Source organism: Bubalus kerabau, chromosome 2, assembly GCF_029407905.1.
Source record: "Bubalus kerabau isolate K-KA32 ecotype Philippines breed swamp buffalo chromosome 2, PCC_UOA_SB_1v2, whole genome shotgun sequence".
NCBI lineage: Eukaryota > Metazoa > Chordata > Mammalia > Artiodactyla > Bovidae > Bubalus > Bubalus kerabau.
Window position 1 is genome coordinate 103,745,302 of NC_073625.1, and position 24,152 is coordinate 103,769,453.

Consider the following 24,152-nt stretch of genomic DNA (forward strand, 5'->3'; position numbering starts at 1 on the left):
CCACTGAATGCTGTCGGATTAGAGAAGGCTGGGATCTGAGGCTTGTGGCAGACACAATGGAGAGAGGGTCGTTTCCCCTAAGTGGTGATTCTTTATCCCACAGACCTTCATTTTAAGATCCAAGGCCCCAGCTCCCAGCCCTAAAGGAACAACTGTTAATAGAACTACTTCTGTGGAAGTAAGAAGAGATGTGAATGTGGCCCAGATCCTTACTTTGACAAATTGTTTTTTTGTCACTTTAGTGTCGGTAAATAAAAACTACAAGCTATGCATGTATTTGCTTTTCTTAGCTGGCATTCCCAAATTAGTGTGCATGTGCCTACTCTTTGGGGCTTCTGTCTTAGAGAAAGATAATTATAGCCTGAACCAGATGAGTGTCACTAAAGACTAAACTGGCTTCAGAGTCTGGTCAGCTGAAACCAGGCTGTGTAGACCCGCCAGCGCAGCAAATTTGAAGGAAAATTCCCATTTGGATACTAGTTTATTTATAGAGCTGTTATATAGAAAAGAAAGAAAAAAATTCAGTTCTCTTTGCTTGGGTTTCAGTTCTGAAATGTGTTTATTAAGTCTCCTCTTTAGATTTAAGGGACTAGATCTGATAGAGTGCCTGATGAACTATGGATGGAGATTCGTGACATTGTACAGGAGATAGCGATCAAGACCATCCCCATGGAAAAGAAATGCAAAAAAACAAAATGGCTGTCTGGGGAGGCCTTACAAATAGCTGAGAAAAGAACAGAAGCGAAAAGCAAAGGAGAAAAGGAAAGATATAAGCATCTGAATGCAGAGTTCCAAAGAATAGCAAGAAGAGATAGGAAAGCTTTCCTCAGCGATCAATGCAAAGAAATAGAGGAAAACAACAGAATGGAAAAGACTAGAGATCTCTTCAAGAAAATTAGAGATACCAAGGGAACATATCAACCAAAGATGGGCTCGATAAAGGACAGAATTGGTCTGGACCTAACAGAAGCAGAAGATATTAAGAAGAGATGGCAAGAATACACAGAAGAACTGTACCAAAAAGATCTTCACGACTCAGATAATCACGATGGTGTGATCACTCACCTAGAGCCAGACATCCTGGAATGTGAAGTCAAGTGGGCCTTAGAAAGCATCACTATGAACAAAGCTAGTGGAAGTGATGGAATTCCAGTTGAGCTATTTCAAATCCTGAAAGATGATGCTGTGAAAGTGCTGCACTCAATATGCCAGCAAATTTGGAAAACTCAGCAGTGGCCACAGGACTGGAAAATGTCAGTTTTCATTCCAATCCCAAAGAAAGGCAATGCCAAAGAATGCTCAAACTACCGCACAATTGCACTCATCTCACACGCTAGCAAAGTAATGCTCAAAATTCTCCAACCCAGGCTTCAGCAATACGTGAACCAGGAACTTCCAGATGTTCAAGCTGGTTTTAGAAAAGGCAGAGGAACCAGAGATCAAATTGCCAACATCCGCTGGATCATGGAAAAAGCAAGAGAGTTCCAGAAAAGCATCTATTTCTGCTTTATTGACTATGCCAAAGCCTTTGACTGTGTGGATCACAATAAATTCTGAAAGAGATGGGAATACCAGACCACCTGACGTGCCTCTTGAGAAATCTGTATGCTGGTCAGGAAGCAACAGTTAGAACTGGACATGGAACAACAGACTGGTTCCAAATAGGAAAAGGAGTACATCAAGGCTGTACATTGTCACCCTGCTTATTTAACTTACATGCAGAGTACATCAGGAGAAATGCTGGGCTGGAAGAAACACAAGCTGGAATCAAGATTGCCGGGAGAAATATCAACAACCTGAAATATGCAGATGATATCACCCTTATGGCAGAAAGTGAAGAGAAACTAAAAAGCCTCTTGATGAAGGTGAAAGAGGAGAGTGAAAAAGTTGGCTTAAAGCTCAACATTCAGAAAACTAAGATCATGGCATCTGGTCCCATCACTTCATGGCAAATAAATGGGGAAACAGTGGAAACAGTGTCAGACTTTATTTTTTGAGGCTCCAAAATCACTGCAGATGGTGATTACAGCCATGAAATTAAAAGATGCTTACTCCTTGGAAGGAAAGTTATGACCAACCTAGACAGCATATTGAAAAGCAGAGACATTACTTTGCCAACAAAGATTCTTCTAGTCAAGGCTATGGTTTTTCCAGTGGTCATGTATGGTTGTGAGAGTTGCACTGTGAAGAAAGCTGGGCACCGAAGAATTGATGCTTTTGAACTGTGGTGTTGGAGAAGACTCTTGAGAGTCCCTTTGACTGCAAAGAGATCCAACCAGTCCATCCTAAAGGAGATCATTCCTGGGTGTTCATTGGAAGGACTGATGATGAAGCTGAAACTCCAATACTTTGGCCACCTGATGTGAAGAGTTGACTCATTGGAAAAGACCCTGATGCTGGGAGGGATTGGGTGCAGGAGGAGAAGGGGATGACAGAGGATGAGATGGCTGGATGGCATCACTGACTCGATGGACATGGGTTTGGGTAGACTCCAGGAGTTGGTGATGGACAGGGAGGTCTGGCGTGCTGCGGTTCATGGGGTCACAAAGAGTTGGACACGACTGAGTGACTGAACTGAACTGACCTGAACTGAACTGAATACTACTAATAACCAATGTTTATTAATTACTTGCTTTGTGCTAAGTTCTAGGCTAATATTACCTTTAGTATTGAATTTACCTTTCATAATGATCTTAAGAATAGATAAACTTATTATCTCCATTTTGCAAATGAAAAAACTAAAGCCCAAAGAGATTAAGCAGTAAGTCCAAGGTCACACAGCTGATAAGTGAAACCAGGAATCAACTTCAGGGCTGTCTTAATCATGCCTTTAAGTAATATACTATTCCACTTTAATTTTTAAGATCAATGATAATTATCAGCACAATGATTCCATGAGTTGTGACCGTAAGTCATAGATAGCCATAGGACATCTAAATTATAATCATAGGCCATTCTGAATATCCATAAGAAATGTATACTCCTGAAACAGCAGTGAATATCAGAACTTGTAGCCTTTTACACTGGAAGGAAAATACATTTGCTTATGTGTTGTAGGACCCCATCTAGTTCAAAAGACTTTAGATGCAAAATATGTATAATTTCTTAAGAATAAAAAAAATGCAAATGCAAATCAGCGATCAACTTGAACGAGCATTACAAGCTTTGTGAGTGAACAAAAGTGAGATAATGCCAGCTTTTCCTTTGAAGTTTTGAAACCCGTGACATTGTGATTACAAAAAGAACCTCTGCCCGGAAATGGCACGAATAATTCATCATAATGTCTGGAACTGCAGGTCTCATGGCTGGCCTAAATCCTGATTTTAAAATAATATCAATGAGCTAGATGATAACTGTCGGCTTTACAGATCAGGCTATCTGAGTTTAATGGGTTGGTTCAATGGGTATACATCTTTCAGTCCTGGAAGATTTAGAATTAAGAAGAGGAAGTTTGGAAAGAATCAAAATTATAGTAATAATATATTTTTATAAGAAGGATCCTGATTTTCTTTATGAATTTATGTTCTTGTGAAACTTAAGAGTATCTGGCTTGAAATGATAGCCTTGAAACTCCAAACTAGTAAGTGTGATTGAGTACGTGGTTTAGTGGTTTAGTTGTATGGTTTTAGGTTGAAATCTTACTAAGCATATACAGTTACTGGAACATTTGAGAAAACTTCACTGTATTTACAACATTAACTTATTAAATTTACTGATCATTTAAATACTCAGAAAGATTGTGCTTATTTCAAGCAATTGAAAGAAATATGGTAAATGTAAAATGACTGTTTTGACACCCAAAACTCTGTCTCCAAGATTTGATTCGGCACCGGTGCAAAGAGGCCAAGCTTTCAGCATTATTGACACTAACTCAGTGATGAAAGGTACTTGATCTCCATTAGCCTCAGTGGTCCCCATTAGTGTGAGAATAGTTACAGTATTTAGATCATGGGATTGTTGTGAAACAACAGGAGGGAAGATGAAGTGCTTGGCACAAAAGGTGATTATGGCAACACTGGAGTGGAGGTAGGGCTACTTGCTTTTGTTATTCTCATGGGTGACAGATTTTTAAGGCAGGTTAATTGGAAGCATAGGGACAATATATCTGCTGCTGCTGCTGCTGCTAAGTCACTTCAATTGTGTCTGACTCTGTGAGATCCCATAGACGGCAGCCCACCAGGCTCCCCCATCTCTGGGAATCTCCAGGCAAGAACACTGGAGTGGGTTGCCATTTCCTTCTCCAATGCATGAAAGTGAAAAGTGAAAGTGAAGTCACTCCGTTGTGTCCGACCCCCAGCGACCCCATGGACTGCAGCCTTCCAGGCTCCTCCGTCCATGGGATTTTCCAGGCAAGAGCACTGGAGTGGGGTGCCATTGCCTTCTCCAGACAACATATCTAGAAAATTATAAACTGAAAACTTGGATGAATGGTGAGTCCTATGCTCTTTACACATCATGATGTTATTTCCTAAGAGACCCAAGCTTCCCGAATCTAGAAGAATTCAGATTATCTATTTCCTAATCATAGAATTTTTGCTGCTGTAGGTGAAATTTCTGCATCCCTGCACCCCTTAAAGTCCCAAATATCTGTAGAATTTTCGTCCATCATGGCAGAAGGGATGAAGAAGGGAAAAAGTAGAGTGATTTTTTAAAAAACACTTTTTTGTGCATGTACCGGAGTTTCCCTACAAGGGTTTTCAACAAACCACACTCCCCAAGGGATCAGGCATCTGGGTCAAGAGAATTTCTCCTTTTAAGGTCTTAGTGGAACATCTGTTCTCTGCAGAGTTAGAAGGAAGCAGAAAATCAAGCAGTGTTCCAAATCCCATTTGGAACTAGAAAGGCCCCAATAAGTATAAATACAATATACAAAGCCCCCCAAATTGACTGAATGAATTAACCCTCACAGAAGGTCAGAAGTATGTATCAGTGTCCCAAAAAAAAAAAAAAGCAGAAGAGAAAGAAAAGACTTATCCAAAGCCACCAAATCGACACTCAAGCTTGGATCTGATCCCAGCCAGCCTTGCAGCCAGAGCCACTTCCAACAGGACAAAATAAGCCTACCGGGCAGAGTGCTGTGAAGCACAGACACTTCCCCTTCTCACAGGGAAGGTCACCCTGCACAGACACGTCTGCTTTGTGTTTCTCTGGGGTTTTCATTAGCTCACTCAGAACGCTCTCCTGCCTTCTTCCTCAGTGTCTCCAAAGGAGATGTACCTGGATAGGAAGTTTTCCAGTGACTGCTTCTTGTCTTCCTTGCAAATGATGCCGTCCTTCTTCTGCTTTTCCATGTCTTTGATTCGGGACTGGAAAGTATCGATCAAATCGAACACAGACTTCATTGCTATAGGCACCTCATAATATTGCTGTTGAAGGAAAAGTAAGAAGTATATAATGCATTAAAGGTGTTTCTTCCCTCTGTCCAGAGGGTGGAGAGCCTGGGAGAATTCATGGGAGCTCTGGGGAAAACAGCCTGGAGGGCTCATTCGTTTATAAACTCTCTCCTGCAATAGTACCTCTGCTGATGTTTTGAGGTTCTGAATCCATGAAACAACTGCCTTTACCTTGCATGAGGATTTCTTCTTAACTCTTTTTATTGGAAAGGGTCCATGCCTTCTTCACCACACATATCCTAGATTTACTTCCCTAACCTGGTTCCTGTTCATTACACAACTGGGAAGTCAGAAACTCTGTACCTAACACAAAAAAATCAAATGCAGGAACATTTAAGAGTATCTGACCTCAGTAATAAGGGTAATTTTCCACCAGAAGGATGCCTGCTCTGTGGTCATCAGGAATCTACATGGGACGCCCTTAGTGGTCCAGGGTTAATTAAGACTCCATGCTGCCAATGCAGGGGCTATGGGTTTGATCCTTGCTGGGGGAAGATTACACATGCCTTGTGGCACAACCAAAAAAGTAAATAAACAAATGAATAAACAATCTATATAAACTCTTTGTGATTCCCAGGGACTATTTTATTGAGTGAGCATTAATTAAAATTAGGTCATGTTTGCTAATGTATTCCCAGAAAAAAATTTTGGAAATCTAAGTTAAAGGATAATGAAATTTAGTTTCCTGCCTCAAAGCTGTCTGGACTTAGAACAGCAACCTGAAATGGATTTGGGAGCTGGCTGAGTGTAATCAGCGTAAGCTAGAGAGAGAAGTCTGGACATGGCTTGGAGCTGTGCCCTCAATGGGACTTTAGTAAATCATGAAATGTGTAAGCTGGCAGACACCTTAGGGATCATCTAGTCCAACCTTTCACTTTAGAGGTGGCAAAACACAAAAGCAGAATGAATTATTGAAGGAATCTCTCTCTAGATCCAGAAAAATACTTCAGGCTGAACCAGGTATTCTAATAGCCCAGGCAGCCTTTTTCCTAAGGATTTTCATGTAAGCATGGACTCTGGAGCCAATCTGTGTGCATATGAAGTCTAACATTAACTGGGTGAAGTTAGGCAAGTTACTTAACGACTCTAGATTCCTGGCCTCTTTGGAACAAAGATAATACTTGTTATTTCTCTTAGAGGTTTGAGATGAGAATTGTAAACATTTGAGGTGAGTGCTTGGCATAATGAAAGAACTCAATAAAGTTAGTTATTATTTTTATTATTATGACTACATGGCATAATTTTTCATGGTTCAGAACTTTTGTCCCTATCATAGGAAGAAATTGGGTGTAAATCCCTACCGTCTTGCCCATGCTGAATCAGAAGATAAATTTCCAGGTTCTTCCAAAATATGCCTATATTAAATCTGAGTTTTCTTAAAACAGAAGCTAAATGCTCTTCATTTTTTTATCACCAGGGTCTGACACATCATAGCTATTCAACAAGTGTCTGGTGAATGCATGACTTTAATGTTACAGAAGAATTTAGTCTGAGTCAAGTAACTGAGCTACAGGGGGTCATCCAATCCAATATTTTCCATAGACCACAAATTCTAGAGGACAGTGGTAACTACATGGACCATTTCCAAACTTTCCCATTTATGAAATAATTTGTGCTCAGTCATATGTGTAATAGACTCACTGATCCCCCCAAAATGAGTTTCTCTCTTAAGGAATGGCACTGCACTATCCCAAACAGGAACCCATACCTTGACTCTGAGGTCCACGTCCGTGAGCACCATAAAGAAATCATTGTAGGTCATTCCATACTCCTTCCTCAGCTCGCTGATGAGATGCTGGTCTACCAAGTCCTCATCATCCACGACTCGCATAGGTTTCTCATTGTCTTATTAAGGCAAATGAAATGTGAATAAATATGGATGTGACCAGAAATCAGTGGGAACCAAAGGGTGGAGGATCTGAGCCTCCATCCCAAGTTAATCAGAACTGCTTTCATTAGTTGCACACATTCAAATAGTACTTTGTTTGAACTAATGTTTCCAAAGTGAACAAATATAGAAACAAATAAATAAATAAGCTCATTTTGAAAGTCACTCTTCCAAAGATGATCAAACCCCATCTCTGCCCACCCTGGTTATAGTGAATCAGAAGGAGCAATGTTAGAATGAAGCTACTGAGTCATTCCTGGAAGAAGATTGCCAACTCAATCTGGGGATGAGTCATTATTGTGACTTACCAGGGAAACAGACCCAGATTCTTTGGTTAAGCTTTATTTCACTTAAAATTTTATTTTAGTTTTAGCTATTTATTTAAGTCTAAAATTGGTGTGTTCCTTCCTTTTATTAGAGCATTTTTTGGGGACACAGTGAACTGCGTCATTGCTATGCGTGTGTATGTTAGTCACTCGGTCGTGTCCGACTCTATGAAACCCCATGGACTGTGGCCAGCCAGGCTCCTCTGATCATGGAATTCTCCAGTCATTGCCATAGAGAAAAATAAAAAGCCTATGTTCAAATCTGGTCATTTGACTCCAAAAAATCAAGCTATTCATAAGATAAATTTTGTAAGTGAATACAAGGTTAAGTAAAATGTTACCCAATTTATAGAAGTTCTTAATATTATATATATATATATTTTTTTCAAATATCAAGCCTGAAAACTATTATAATTCAAAGTGGGTCCTGCAGGTGCCACTGGGTTAATGGGAAGTATGAACACAACAAACTATTAATACCATGCCTGGAAAACACTTTGGAAGTAATAGAAGGGCTTATTTACTTCTTTCCTCCCATACAGGTCACAGTGCTTCCCTCAACCTTATTAAATGTTTTTATTGGTAGAATAATCCCCTGTATTTAAAAAAAATTTACAAATGTTAAAGTTTGCAAATATGTAATAATAAATCTATTACAGAAGGAAATTTATTGGTTATTATCAACACTATTACCCAATGAATAGTACTACAGTAGAAAAAAACACAATTTTGTAGCCACAAAGGTTATGTAGCCAAGTATCACAGACTATTCTGCTTTTATTGATATAAAGGGGACAATTATAATTTAGGTATTACTTTGGTTTACTTGATTAAGATTGTTGAAAGTATATAAAGAAGAAGCTTGATTCTCCCAAGTAGATCATAATGAGAAGGGAAAGAATACTATCATTAATAAAATATGTTAATTTAAAAGAATTGTTAGGTTCTTCATGCTGTTGGTTTTTGTTTAGTTTATCTGTTGTATAAAAATAGCAACTTGAAGAATAAAATATGAAGTATGATGTTGCTGCTGCTGCTGCTAGGTCGCTTCAGTCGTGTCCAACTCTGTGCGACCCCATAGATGGCAGCCCACCAGGCTCCCCCGTCCCTGGGATTCTCCAGGCAAGAACACTGGAGTGGGTTGCCATTTCCTTCTCCAATGCATGAAAGTGAAAAGTGAAAGTGAAGTCACTAAGTCGTGTCTGACTCTTCGAGACCCCTTGGACTGCAGCCTTCCAGGCTCCTCCATCCATGGGGTTTTCCAGGCAAGAGTACTGGAGTGGGGTGCCATTGCCTTCTCCGAAGTATGATGGTATTCTTGGTTAAAAGGAAATAAAGCAAAAGAAAATACATCCATATGGAAATATATATAGGAAAAAGTCCAGAAAGACATAGAGCTAATAATAATAGTTGTCTCTGGGGAGGAAGAAGAGGTGAGGTAGAAACTTTGACTTTACATGAGTTTACTTTACATGAGCCTATATTATTTAAATTTTAACAAGGAGCATATTTTATTTTGTGATTAATAATATTAATATCGGAGAAGACAATGGCACCCCACTCTAATACTCTTGCCTGGAAAATCCCACGGATGGAGGAGCCTGGTGGGCTGCAGTCCATGGGGTCACTAAGAGTCAGACACGACTGAGGACTTCACTTTCACTTTTCACTTTCATGCATTGGAGACGGAAATGGCAACCTACTCCAGTGTTCTTGCCTGGGGAATCCCAGGGATGGGGGAGTCTGGTGGGCTGCCGTCTATGAGGTCGCACAGAATCAGACACGACTGAAGCAACTTAGCAGTAGCAGCAGCATGATGATGAAGGAAATCATTAAAAAACTGATTTGTAAGCATCTTTAACAACTAATGTTCTGATTTCAACACTGCACAAATCAGATTTTATCTTGAACCTAGGAACTGCTATTTTTAATCCTCAACATACATTCATTTTTGCTTTTGTTCATTTGGAACTTCTTATTAAATTCATCCAGATTCTGCCAAAGCTCTCTAGTCTTCATCAAGGGTGACAGCGTTTAAAAGCAAACATTCCTTAGAATACATCCTATAAATTGTCCACATGGTCCCAATCCAGCTAAAATGATTCATAGATCCAAGCCCATTTTGTGGGATTTGGTCATTTCACACAATCTGCCCCTGGACCTAAGATTTTTGAGGAGAGACAGCAGGGAGAGTGAGCTCTGCTGTGTGCTGATGAGGACTGGCCCTATAAATGAAGCACTTGCCTAGTTTCTCACCCTTTAAGAACTCCAACTCCAAAAAGTCAGTGGTTAAATTCAGGTAGTAGTAAATTTCTTCATATATTTGTTTTTCCATGTCTGACTACAGACAGCAATGACACTGCAGAAAAATTCAGCTTCAAAGGCAACTTATTAAACACCAACTGTATGCCAGGCATTGTGTCTAAAGCCTCCATCTGTGACTGCTGCCTTTCTGTGATACCCATGGTTTCTCCTCCTCCTCCTTCTCATCCCTAAATTCAGGCCATTCCTCCAGTGTCCTGGGACAACTTCAGCTCTCTGTTTGCTTCAGGAGCTCCAAATCTGCTCTGGCAGTTTTTCAAAGTAGGATTCACTGTATACCTTCATCATGAACACCTGGAGTGCATGTAAAATTACAATCCTTGGACCCAGATCTACCTGGCTCATGGCCCCAGGAGCACCAATCAGTTGTCTCAGGGCCAGGAACTGGACAATTAGGAAATACCCTACAGCTCCAAGCCTAACCAGCTGTTCACCAGCTCACCTTGTGTTTCCCATGGAAACCCCAATAATAACCGTGGTCTAGGCTCTCTCTTCACTCTGGCTTCTGCTTCCTGACCAAAACTTGGTGTTCCTCCCATGACCTTGTGAGGTGTGGTGCAGTTTCCTCTTTGGGTAATGAATGAGTAATATATTCCATTTTCCTTTGACATTCTGACTTTGCTGCACCACCAGACCTTAATAAACCCTGTCCTGAAGTAATGCACAATGTAAATAAAACATACTTATAAGGCACTTAAAATATAATTATCCTATTCAAGAAGTCAATATAGACCAAAAATCTCTTGGTTGCATTTTGGGTAAATCTGGAGGTAAAGACTCCAGCAGAGGCTGAATTGTTTTTAGTTGATAATGGATAAATTTAACTAACTTTGTTGTCAATTTGCTTGTTCCCTCCTGTTTTACTCTGAGTGAGTTGTTTCCCTGCCTAGCACCCAGTTGTGGGATGAGTGAGTGACTGAATTGAATGAGTATGTGGGACTAGCCTGGCCATTTCTCATCTCAAAGCTGAAGCTCGCATTTGGTCCCTAGAAAGGACAATTTGTCTTATCCATGAAGACTGTGTCCTGTCAGGGGCTTTTCTGTCCTACAGACTGACTACTAAACCTAAGAAGTTATTTGAAATTTATTTGAAAAATATGTTTAGAAATCTTTAGTGACTTCACTTAATTTACCAAATTAAGTTTGAATTCTCTCTCCTGGTATTTGAAATTCTCTAAAATTGGGTGCAAATCTACATTTCTAGACCTCTCTTCCCATCTCTCTGCCACTCAACTTTCTGCTCTAGACCAAATTTAACTGCAAATCAGAATCACTTGAGAAACACTTTTAAAACAAACTCCTGAACTCCACCCCCAAACTGAATCAGTATCTTATGAGGAATACCTATAAATTGAGATTAAAAAGACCAACAACCCAATAGAGAAATAAGCAAAGGACACTAAAAACAAAATATAAAGTTGCCTGAAACATATGAAAAAAATCTTCAATCACATTTATAAAAAGAGAAATGCAACCCAATACTATACCACACTAAGATACCATTTTTCACATACAGCATTAGCTAAAAACATTCACAATTCTGATCATACATTCTGTTGAAGATGTTTGGAGATATGGACATTCTTACACATTTCTGGTGGTTTTGCAATATCATACAACTCACACGGAGAGAAATTTGGTGATATCTACCAAAGCTAGATATACTTTCCATTTGACCCAACAATCTTACTTCTCAGAATCTATTGTAAAGAAATACCCACATACATAGAGTGATATGTGTACAAGGTTAATTCTGAAATTGTTTATAATAACAGTATACTGAAAGCAATCCAAATGTTCCTCAACAAGGGGAGTGGTTAAATAAACTATAGTAGAATCTCAGAATGGCTTAATAAAGAATGAGAAAGATCTCTGTGTACTCATTAGAAAAGATCTCTGGGAAATACACTTAGGTGAAAAAAAATGCAAAACAGATATATAATATACTATTATTTGTACCAGAGATCAAATTACCAATATCAGCTGGATCATAGAAAAACCAAGAGAATTTCAGAAAAACATCTACTCTGCTTCACTGACTATGCTAAAGTCTTTGATTGTGTGGATCATAACAAATTGTGGAAAATTCTTCAAGAGATGGGAATCCCAGACCACCTTACCTGTCTCCTGAGAAATCTGTATGCAGGTCAAGAATTAACAGTTAGAATCAGACATGGAACAACAGATTGGTTCCAAATTGGGAGAGGAGTATCTTAAGGCTGTATATTGTCACCTGCTTATTTAACTTATGTGCAAAGTACATCATGCAAAATGCCAGCCTGGATGAATCACAAGCTGGAATCAAGATTGCCCAGAGAAATATCAATAACCTCAGATATGTAGATGACACTACCCTTATGGCAGAAAGCAAAGAGGATCTAAAGAGCCTCTTGATGAAAGTGAAAGAGGAGAGTGAAAAAGTTGGCTTAAAACTCAACATTAGAAAAAATTAAGACCATGGCATCTGGTCCCATCACTTCATGGCAAATAGATGGGGAAATAATGGAAACAGTGACAGACCTTATTTTCTTGGGCTCCAAAATCACTGCAGATGGTGACTGCAGCCATGAAATTAAAAGACGCTTGCTCCTTGGAAGAAAAGCTATGACAAACCTAGACAGCATATTAAAAAACAGAGACATTACTTTGCCAACAAAGGTCCGTCTAGTCAAAGTTATGGTTTTTCCAGTAGTCATGTATGGATGGACCATAAAGAAAGCTGAGTGCCAAGGAATTGATGCTTTTGAACTGTGGTGTTGGAGAAGACTCTTGAGAGTCCCTTGGACTCCAAGGAGATCAAACCAGTCAATTCTAAAGGAAATCAGTACTGAATATTCATTGAAAGAATTGATGCTAAAGTTGAAGCTCTAATACTTTGGTCACCTGATGTGAAGAACTGACTCATAAGAAAAGACCCCGATGCTGGGCAAGATTGAAGGCAGGAGGAGAAGGAAACGACAGAGGATGACATGGTTGGATGGCCTCACCAACTCGAGGGACATGAGTCTGAGAAAGTTCTGGGAACTGGTGATGGACAGGGAAGCCTGGCATGCTGCAGACCCTTTGGAGCAAAGGGTCGATTTTTCAGATGCTTCTGTGGGGTCACAAAGAGTTGGACATGACTGAGCGACTGAACTGAACTAATTGTTTGTATAAAAAGAAGGGAAAAAGAATAAGGAACTACTGGGTAGCACAGGGAACTGTATTCAATGTTCTGTAATAATCTGTAACAGAAAAGAATCGGAAAAAGAGTTTATAATTATATATACACGAATCACTTCGCTATACACCTGGAACTAATACAACATTGTAAATCAGCTATATTTAAAAAAAAAAAAGATTTTTCCTATTCAAGGTAATAAAACACTTTTCTGTTTAAAAAAGAGAGAGAAGGGGAATATAGGTATCTATATTGATTTGTGTTTGCATAAAGAAGCCATTAAACGGATCAACAAGGAATCATAAATATTACTGTGGGAGCAGAGAATAATAAGGGTCAAGAATGGGTGTAAGACTTGTCTGTTAATGCCTTTTTATATAGTGTTGACTTTGGAATTCAAAAAATGTATTATCTGTTTAAAAAACTGAATAAAAACAAAAAGTACTTTTGATAGAGTCATCATCTATCAAAAAAATCTGCTCAGTTTCAAGGCTCCTCCTTTAAATCCACTCCCTTTTCAAAACTCTGTGATACATACAATACTGTGATAACTGCAACTGGAAGAGCTTGTCCCTCCACCACATTCTTCAAGCACTTGTTTTATACACTTGACTTATCAGGTACTTTTAACCCCTTGCTTGTCAGGGGTTGATCTTGACAGCGATAAGCTCGATGTTAGAGGCAGTGCCATGGGTGATGACACAAGTTAGGGGACAGAGTGATAATCAAAACCTGAATTAACAGAGAGGGACACCAAAGGCATTGTTTGGAAGTCTGATCACTCGCCCAGCCTTGTCTCCTAGCACAGAGTGGCAGGTCTAGAGAAGGCAGCTGCTGGGCATTGTCACCACTGAAGAAGGGAGAATTGGGACAAAGGGTCAATTTTTCAGATGCTTCTGTGGGGAAGCAGCATTTCTGCCTTGTTATGGATCCAGATGGTTGTGAGGTTTTCCATAAAGGACAATTCTCAACAGGATCAAAGACAGAGTATTATAGGCTGAAATGGATTCTATCAGACTCAGGTATAAAAGTTACTCCAGAGACTCACCTAGAAATTCCCTACTCATATGAATAAGGAATCAGTACTGCCTCTCCTTGTTGCCACATTCCACTTCCACCAACTCTTCCTCCTTCCTTTTTTCCTTCCTTTAGAAGAAGCTATCAAAAAATTGCCTTTCCCCCTGCAAAAATGTCCTACGTTTTAGCTCTTAAAGTTTAGTGATCAATACCAGTGTCAAAAATATTTTTCACCTATATATTTTGCTAAGCATATAAATACACATATATGAAAGAAAGTGAAAGTGAAGTCACTCAGTCCTGTCCGACTCTTTGTGACCCCATGGATTGTAGCCTATCGGGCTCCTCCGTCCATGGGATTTCCCAGGCAAGAGTGCTGGAGTGGATTGCCATTTCCTTCTCCGGGGATCTTCCAACCCAGGAATCGAACCCAGGTCTCCCACATTGCAGGCAGACACTTTACCGTCTGAGCCACCAGGGAAGCACCTATACGTATATACATGCCCACTATGTTTTCCTCCCTCTTCTCTTTTCATTCTGTAATAAAATGCCTTTAGCCAGCAACTCCTTCCCACCTGACAAACTTCCTCTATAATCCATCCTCTTAGCATAGACACCAATATTCCTATCTCAAATTGATATTTTAAATATCTCTGATAATTAAGAATGCCTTTATGTGTTAGGTCACTCTATCTTTTATCTTTAAATTTTTTTTTCTTTATTTTTAATTTATGTGTGTGTATGTATGTTAGGTCATTCTAAACCCTCACGTTTAATATACTCTGGACTGCCAAAACCAGATAGGCTTCTTCTGCATTGGAATTTGCTTAAGAATGAATAACTTTCATTAGGCTAATGACTGAAATCTTAACTCTTCCTGGTGTTTGTAGGTCCATCACCTATAATTCAAATACATTTAGCAAGATGGACCAGCTGGTGAGTACAGCCCACACTGTAGCTGGATGTGGGCCTTTGTTTTTAAGGCCCCATAAAAGTCTGGAAGAGTAGAGAGTGCTTGATTTATTTTTAAGGAAAGTAAGGCCATCTGATAGATTTCCAACTGAAAATCGGTCAAGGCTGGAGATTGGTTTACTGAGACCATGGCGCATGCCAACTTCTATTTTCTCATGGCTGACTCCCAGTCTTGGCTGAATGCACTACAGCCTTTCCCATAAGGGTAACCTGGGACATGACACAAGGAGAGACAGTCCTTCCAGGAATTAGATGAGGAACAAAATCAAAGGTCCCCCAAATCATGTCCAAGCTGCCATTCAATGAGTGGCAAACACCCAAATCACAATACCTGACTTCCAATAAGGCAGAAAAGAAAATCTTCATCCTCTACAGTTCATATTCAATCCAGATGTCTAAAAGACAGCAGGATTCATGCTAACATGTTGCCAAGGCAGCACCAGATGTTTGTAACAGTTAGGACCATGCACAGGTTGAGGTGGAAGACATAATGATTTTTCCAAACTTCTCTGAAATAAGGATCGAGAATTCTTTGTGTGAGTTGATGGGTGACACATTTGACACCAGGAGCACCTGGTGGAGGAAGCCTTTCATCACTAGCCAGCAAGTCTCTGTACTGGATTGTATGCCTACTTCCTCTCAAGACATCTGGATTATAATGAAGCTCACTGGCTCCTGCTACTATTTGACAATACTGGAAGCCAAAGGTTGACTCCCAGTTAAGCACCAAATATGTGGCTTATTAGTCTCCAGGGCTTCAGTTTTGTCACCGACAGGATTAATGCAGCCTGACCCTGAGGAGCAGCTGTGAGGATTCCTTGTTAATGAGCAGAAAGCAATTACAAGTATTTTTCAATTATAGTGCTCTAGGCCCTCTGACAGCTCATTGACCACAGTAACAGCATTAAATCCTCATCATCACCTATGAAAGGCATATAACCATGTTCTAAGCTGAGACTTAGGAAGTAACTTGCTCAAGATGATGATAAAGATGATAAAAAGCTCAGTCGTGTCCGACTCTTTGCGACCCCATGGACTGCAGCCTGCCAGGCTCCTCTGTCCAAGGGATTTTCGAGGCAAGAATACTGGAGTGGGTTACCATTAACTTGCTCAAGGTTACATGCAAATACATTGTGACTGTGGATTTGAACCTCTTTGACTCTAGAACCTCTTTTGGGTCTTTTGCCTGTATGGTTATTGGTTGTTGTTGGTAAGGACACTCTCTCTTTTTATTCTCCTTGAAAAACATATGCATTGTAAGGAATAAATGTCCCCAAATCAATCACTGTTCCACTAATGATTTATGTTAAGACATTGGAAAAGTGAAGCTGCTCAGTCGTGTCTGACTCTTTGTGACCCCATGGACTATAGCCTGCCAGGCTCCTCCATCCATGGGATTCTCCAGGTAAGCATCCTGGAGTGGGTTGCCATTTCCTTCTCCAGGGGAATCTTCCTGGCCCAGGGATAGAACCCAGGTCTCCTGCATTGCAGGCAGCCTACCATCTGAGCCACCAGGGGCTCCTAAGACATTAGAAAGGATGCTATTTATTTTCCTTTTGAACTATCTCAGGGAAAAATGAGCTAATAAAAATAGAGAATGCACAGCTGAAACTTCATACCCAAATAAATTAGGGAGACCTGCTGGCCAACATTGTACCTATAGTAAACAATACTGTATTGCACACTTAAAAATTAGTTGAGGATAGATCTCACGCAAAGTGTCTTTACAAAAGTAAAAAAATATATATGATTTAGAAAGCTAGACTATGTTAAAAATCAACTGACATTATCATGACTTAATTCAATGATACGTGTTCATAGCACTAAGAGTATGTGACAGAAAAATCCATGAAGTAACATATTATATTTAATGAAGTTAAATGTTAATTAATGGAGGGACTTCCCTGGTGATATAATGGTTAAGATCCTGTACTTCCACAGGAGAGGGCAAGGGTTCGATCCCTGGTAGGTGAAGTAAGATTCCCACATGCCGCGGTATGGCCCCCCACTCCCTCACAAACTGCTAACTAATGGGAAAAAGTATGTTTTATGTGCTTTCAGACAAAATATATTTTATGAAAAATATGCAGGATATGCAAATGACACAAAAAGGATTTTCATTACAGTTGAAACAACAGTAAACAAAAGTAAAGAAATTACGTAAGAAAGAAAGATTTTTGTTTTTAAATAAAGCTCTAGAGACGTAATAGTTATAAAAGAAACTGGGTGGGTCAGATCTGGGGCTTCTGACCATGAGGCATAACTTCTCACAGTAAATTTGCCGTGTTCCCACAAGAACCGCGGCGAGTTAGACCTTAGCTGCCCAACACTGAGTTGTATGCCTCACATCATCATTAATATGAAAAACTGTGAAACCTCTACATTCAGCCAAATTCTTCTGCTTTCCAAAAGGACGTGGGCGCCGTTCAGTCCGTATTTCCAGTGACTTTTCATTTAGTTTCACAGCTTCTCTCAGCCCCTGCTCACTCTCCCCAAGCCTGGCCAGAGTCAAGGACTCCGAAGGATGTGCAGGACCCCATTTATGAGGGAGTTACCTACAGCATAGAGGCTGAAGGAGGATCAGATGGTGCTGCTCACAGGCAAGAAGACTTAGGATACAGAAGAAAGTGTCAGAATACCTCTCTGGCTATTCTATATCATAATACCTCCCCCACCCTGCCCCACTGAATTACTTCTCTCCTTGTCCTCCATCTTACTGACTTTCAAACTGTAGACTGTTTGCATATTTTTTCATTTTAGTGTCCAAAACTTAAGCCAGAACCATCCAGGACAGTTATATAAGTAGTTAGGCAGACTGACCTTTGTTACCACAAGAAAATAGCCCTCTGGAAACCCAAATTTTCCTTTTGATTCCCCACCGACCTCTCCCATAAGGCATGCCCCACCTTAGCTAAGAGAAAACCAGTAATATAATCATTAAGTTGTTTCAGAGAACCTAGCTGGAAGTGGTCGATTTTCATGGTGCTGTTGCTGACAGGGCCAAAGATGGTGATCACGGAGACTTTCCTGGTGGCCATCTTGCAGAAACTTTCCAGATACTCATCTCGCTGCTGCACATACATGCTGTTTTCAGCCTTGGGAGCAGTGATCAGCTGGAGGAGGGCAAAAGCAAGCAAAACAATTAACTCACAGTGATAGTTTCACACTGAGGGAAAAGTCAAAGGGATGATCTAGACTACAGGGTTGATGGTGACTGGCAGGATGTGTGTGTTAGTCACTCAATCATGTACAACTCTTTGTGACCCTACAGACTGTAGCCCACCAAGCTCCTGTGTCCATGGAATTCTCCAGGCAACTGGAGTAGGTTGCCATTCCTAAACTAGACTGACATGTAAACTGGATCATTTTGTTGGATAGTTAGCATAATTAAAGCCAAAAGAGACCATTTGGAAAGGCCTTTTTAAAAAAATGATTCCAGACAGTTTAGAGTTTCTACTCACTTCCACTATCATTTGCCTTCATTATCAGTCTCCATGTATCTTGGTTTTCTCATTTATGAACTCTGCACAGGAATACTTCTTTCACAAGGCCGTTTGTTGTAGGCATTATACAACACTTGGCATGCAATAATTGTCCAATAAATACTATCTCTCTCCCTTTATTTTGATCTTCATTGCCTTAATTGGCTGCTCAGACACTCGTGAATTCGGTGGCTACCACCATTATTTCACATCTTACAGGGCTGAGTTTCATAGCCAGGTCTTGGGCACTATGAAACACTCAACGGCTTAGAATTTTCATTAGGTAAAATTCAGAGAATTTTTAGAAATGCCCTTTGGCCCAGTTCTGTCTCAGAACATAATCACTGTCACACTGGGCCTGCAGCTCGTGGTGGATGTCTGTGATGCTGAAACCCTTCAAGAAGATGAATTTTTCTCTTTCTGTTCAGTCTTCTTTCCAATTCAAACCTGGCATTTTTCACCTAGCCCCTGTGTCTCTCTCACTCAATTTGACCCCTTCACTTCCCCTGAGGAAAAAGAAGACAGAGCAATAAAAAGAGATGCTTTAGTCACCAGATATCTGGGAAAACACTGACTTCACTATTTTGGATAAAATGAGGATACTCTTTTTTTTTCAAGGTTCCTCTTGAACTCTCTCCCTAAGAATGCCTCACTGCTGTAATCTAGCCAGATATAAAAGCCTTCCTACTATGGTGATTATTTTTGTTGCCTTTTCCTGAGTCTTCTCCAGTTTTACTAGCTTCTTCCTGAGCAGAAACCAGGATTGTGTAGCACGTCTGACGAATGTGTGGGCATGTGCTGTTTGCCCTGAGGTGGAAGGACATGAAATTTTATTCTGATGATGACTAGATTTTTTTTTTAATCTCTTTAACCCTAAACAGCTTAATCGGCTGATGTCTGCAAAAAACACAGTTTAGTCACCCTATGCAGGCTTCTCATTAGCTCAGAGGCCAACCTCTAGACCAGGGATTGAATTGGACCATGAGAGAGTTCCCCCATCTATACACTTCCTTTCATTTGACCAATTTATCAAGCACTGTTCTACTTTAAAAAAAAGTGCTTAAAAAAAGTTAGTCCCGTCTAACCTTACAAAATATTCCTGAAATTTGTGGCTATTAGCTTGGCATTTTGCAGAAGGGAAGTCTCACCATGTTGTTAAACTCTTTATCAAATACTTTATCAAGATAGTAATAAATCTGGTCCCAGCTCATTTTGCTGTTTATTTTGCTCTGTCCAAAATGTATTTATTGTGGCCTGCAGGCGTTCCCTTCGAAGAATTCTCTGTACTTGACAAAAATACTATCCTTCATGGAAATCAAAATGAGTTCAATAGCTTTTGAGTAGAACATCAACAAAGATTTTTCCACGATGAGGCTTTTGTTTATGTTTTCTCAGATTGTTATTTATTTTAAGAAGACATGATTTCATCTATTTTTGATTTTGTGTTTATGTACTTTTTCAGATGGACAGGGTGGGTAGGAAATGCTTGGTTTAGAAATATAATTCCCCAAGAGGAAAAATAATAAAATTTTCCCTTAATTTATTCATTGATTCACATTTAGCCTTAAAAAAGATTTAAGGAGGCTATAGAAAGATACAGTGATGGTATTTTTGCTTTGTTAGTTTTTTAATTAGCTACATGGCATTTGAAAATATTTCTTTAGTTTTTATGGTAGTCCACATCCAGGTGTTTTGTTTTCAGTTGGTATATTTTAGTCTTTTATTTTTGGCTTTTCTTTGCTCATAGATACACTATTTTGAAATACATAAAATGACTATTTAAGTGAGAACACAAAATAGTAAAAAAAAAAAAAAAAAAAAAAATGAAAGTAACATGTCCTGGTAATGATTTTGGACTCCCTGACCTAAAGGAAGGATGAAAGAAAGTAAAAATGTTAGTTGCTCAGTTCTGCCAGACTCTTTGAGACCCCATGGCTGTAGTCCGACAGGCTCCTCTTTTCATGGAATTCTCCAGACAAGAATACTGGAGTGGGCGGCCATGCCCTTCTCCAGGGGATCTTACCAACCCAGGGGTTGAACCCAGTCTCCTGCACTGCAGGCAGGTTCTTCACTGTCTGAGCCACCAGGGAAGCCCCAAAGGAAGGATAGGCTCATATTTAGAATATATGATTAATAACTACCTGGCTCTGAAACTTCAGATCCATGCATAGACTCCATTCCATTCATGGACCCTTACAGTCCACAGACAGATCATGTTATAACAGGACTTTAAGAGTTCTCAAAGCCCCTTCTGGTCTCTTTCTTCCCCTTGTGCATAACAGAATTTCAGAGAATATACAATCATACCGAACCTTATCCTGCCAGGCAGCTTCTCCCATGTATCTCTGAACATAGTAGCCTTAGGCTGGGGATACCCAGTGGGAACTGCACTTAAATAAGTAGAGGGCTCTGAAGTTTACTTTCACCTCAAGCCCTTTGCCCAGGGAAGCCTTAACCCACCTGGGAGGTGACATTCATTTAGCATGACTCACTTCCTAGATTCTAGCTCTCCACAACCTGGCCTCAGGCTCTCTCTTGCTAAACTTTCCTCCTATTCCTCCCTTATGTGACCTCTTCACCCTGTAGCTGGACTGGGCTAATTTATGAAATGAGAGGAATCTGAGGGGCACAGAGAAAGGGTGGCTGTAGTCAAAATCCGAAGACCTGCATTTTTGTCCTAGTTCAACCCCTGGCTACTCTGTAGCCTCAACAAAGCCTTTTAACCTTCTAAACCTTGGTTTTCTCACCTTTGGAACAACTTCCCTATGAACTCATAAAATAGTGAGAATCAAGCGTACATATTAGTATATATATTATATAAATATATACAGGCTATGTACACCAAAGCATCATAGATGTATGCTGCCTCTGAATAATTCACTCACATTCCTTCCTTTACCTTCACCCATGTCACCCTTCTCACCCAGAATCGCCTCCCCTCCCTTCCACCTTATCAGAATCTGAGTCATTCTTCAAATGCAGCATCCTCCTTAAAGTCTCATCTATTCCACAACGATCACTTTCTCCTTTTAATTACTGTTCTTCTTATCTGCATGGCTTACCTGGAATTTATGTATTTCCTTGATTTACCATTTTGTTTTATGCTTATGTCACATCTCCATAACTACAGTACCAATTCATCAAGGCACTGAAGCCCCAGCCCCACTACTGCCTAGTAGGCAGTAGGAGCACAGTGCTCCTCAGGTTACATCAATCACTCCTGCTAGAGGTGTGGTTCCCTGCTAGATGCAGCCCACACACCATTGGTAAAGACCCTCTCCTTTACATTCAATCTGCTCCTTGAGTTTGCAGCACACAAAGTGCTGCAAAGTGAAGGAGGCTGATCATCCGAACATATTTCAATGACTCTTTCCCTGTGTATTGACATCTATGTCCCATTCATTTTCTAGCATGGCAGTACTTCAAACAGTGTTTAAAATGGTAACCATTTCCAGTCTCCTCTTTTTAAAAAGAGCATTTTAGAAGACTGAAGAGACTGAGCACAGAACTTCCCAGTAAACATTATTGTCTGGCACTTGGCCTCTTTCTAGTCTGGTGGTGATAAATCAGGGCATGTATCATGAAGCTAGAATTGTGTTGTTCTTTTTTATGTTTCTGTTCCAACTTTCTAACTGGCATGTTGGCACAAGGAGCCTCAGACTATAAGGAAGCTAGTTTGCATAAGTAAAGGGTGCAAATGGGAGTGGGAAGATGCTGGGGGGAGGATATTTTAAGTCAGCTTACTCCAAGTACTGTGTTAAGCTCAAAACATTAGACTTTTACAGGATTCTGAGAAAAGGCATTCCAGCTGGTAGTCTGCCTCAGTAAATAGGAGGTTTATATTCTTTTCTAAAATTAAACCAAGTAAGTAGATTATTGTCCCAATATCCAAATTTCTGTAGTAAGGTTAAAAGTACTAACATACTTGAATTACAGGAGATCCAATCTCCAAAGACTATTTGAACTTGGATCTGTGTATTTCAGCGTGATGAGGCTTCTTGTTCATTGACAAACAGGTCAATGGGCGCAGAGCACAGCATGATGACTTTTCAGCTATACCCCACATATTCCAATGTTTCCATGATAAAAGACTCATCCATATTCTCAATTTTGTCATCCCCAGACCAGCATCAATCAGTCTGAGGGATTAGATTAACTGGGATTCAATCTATTGTTCTCCACTTGACTAGGTGGAAAGCCAGTGAGTTGAGGTACAAAGAACTAGCTAGGTATTAAAGGCGGAAACTCTACATTGTTGCTCAGCACAAAATGTTGACAATTGGTATATCTTACTGTTTTTCTGAGTAATTCAAGATTGAAAAGGAATTTTAAAACGTTTGTATTACTACCAGGTTCATTTCTCAGTTTCTGGTTCCCTTTATGGCACAAGCCCACAGTAAGCTCACATCCCTGGAAAGGCAGAACAGGGAAGTGATTGACCCTGAGTTTAAAATCAAACATATCTCAGTTTTAATTCTGGCTTTGTCATGTATTGGCTATACACCTTGGGACATTTCTCAATCTGTCTAAGCTTCTGTAAATGGAGTTAATTAGTCCTTCCTCATGGGATTGTTGTGAAAAATAATCCACAGTCTCTGCAAAGCACCTTGCAGGATGTGCCCCTGTTGGTTGACAGGCTGAGAGACAGAAGGTTTGGAGGTGTGATCTCTGACCTAGCTCTACCTGTAGCTCCTCTGAAGACCACTAGGATGCTATTCATCCAACTATAACCTGTACCATCACTGCCAGTGTTTCTTTAAGTAGTTAAGTATTAAAGAAGGATATAAATAAATGCAAAGGACTAGGTTATTGTCACTGAGCACCAGGTTACTGAAAATCTGGAAAGATAAGCTAAAAGGCCTGCACAATTTCTTGGAATGCAAATCTCACTTCAGTTTGAGCAAACTGGGTTAGGTTGAGGCCAGTTGGTGGGGGCTATGTTGTCATCTGTACTTTAATAGCTTGGAGGCTGCTATGCTTTAATGAATATTAATTAAATCACTGAAACTTCCTGAATAACATCAGCCATGTTTGACAGGAAAAATGAATGGAAAAGAGATAAGCGGCACCAGCAAAATCTTTCTCCCAGAGACCCTGGTCTCCTCTCTGTCTGGTTAAAGATTCCTCTCCATCTTTTGACTTTCCGTTGCATTTATTTTATAATGTCTTTTCTAATCCATTTTTATTTTCGACATTATTAGCTCTTCAGAGAACACAGTTCTGATACGATCATCAGCCAGGCACACATGGGACTGAAATGTGAAGTTAAAATGCCTCCTGTTGGTATTTTCTTTCTAATAACAATCCTGGATCTTGGTCCAACCCCAAAGAGCAACACTGCCATGAGCAAGCCCATCTGGTTTCTGTTTTGCCTCACATGACATCAGCAGAAGCTGTTGTCTGAGTTTTCATCCGCTAGAAATTTATGATCAGGGATACTGTTAAAAGCAGAAAAGACCCAGCCGGGCTTTCAAATCCCTGACTAAGGGAGTGGAAAGAAATGAAAGGCATGACTAATATCGGGGATATAGTATGAAAACCCCTTTCTTCTGACTCATGAGCTAGAGGCAGTGGAAGTATTTGCCAGATGGG

General features: G+C 40.0%; 1 protein-coding gene across 1 annotated transcript in view; it reads right to left on the bottom strand.

Annotated features, from left to right (window-relative positions):
- Nucleotides 1-24,152, bottom strand: part of CCDC80 (coiled-coil domain containing 80) — a 36,697-nt gene that overhangs the window by 7,487 nt on the left and 5,058 nt on the right. Inside the window, exons 3-5 of the mRNA XM_055568153.1 lie at nt 18,035-18,191; nt 7,102-7,238; nt 5,218-5,366 (exon numbers count right to left, since the gene is read on the bottom strand). Coding sequence (XP_055424128.1) covers nt 5,218-5,366; nt 7,102-7,238; nt 18,035-18,191 — 443 coding nt within the window. The remainder of the gene's footprint in view (nt 1-5,217; nt 5,367-7,101; nt 7,239-18,034; nt 18,192-24,152) is intronic.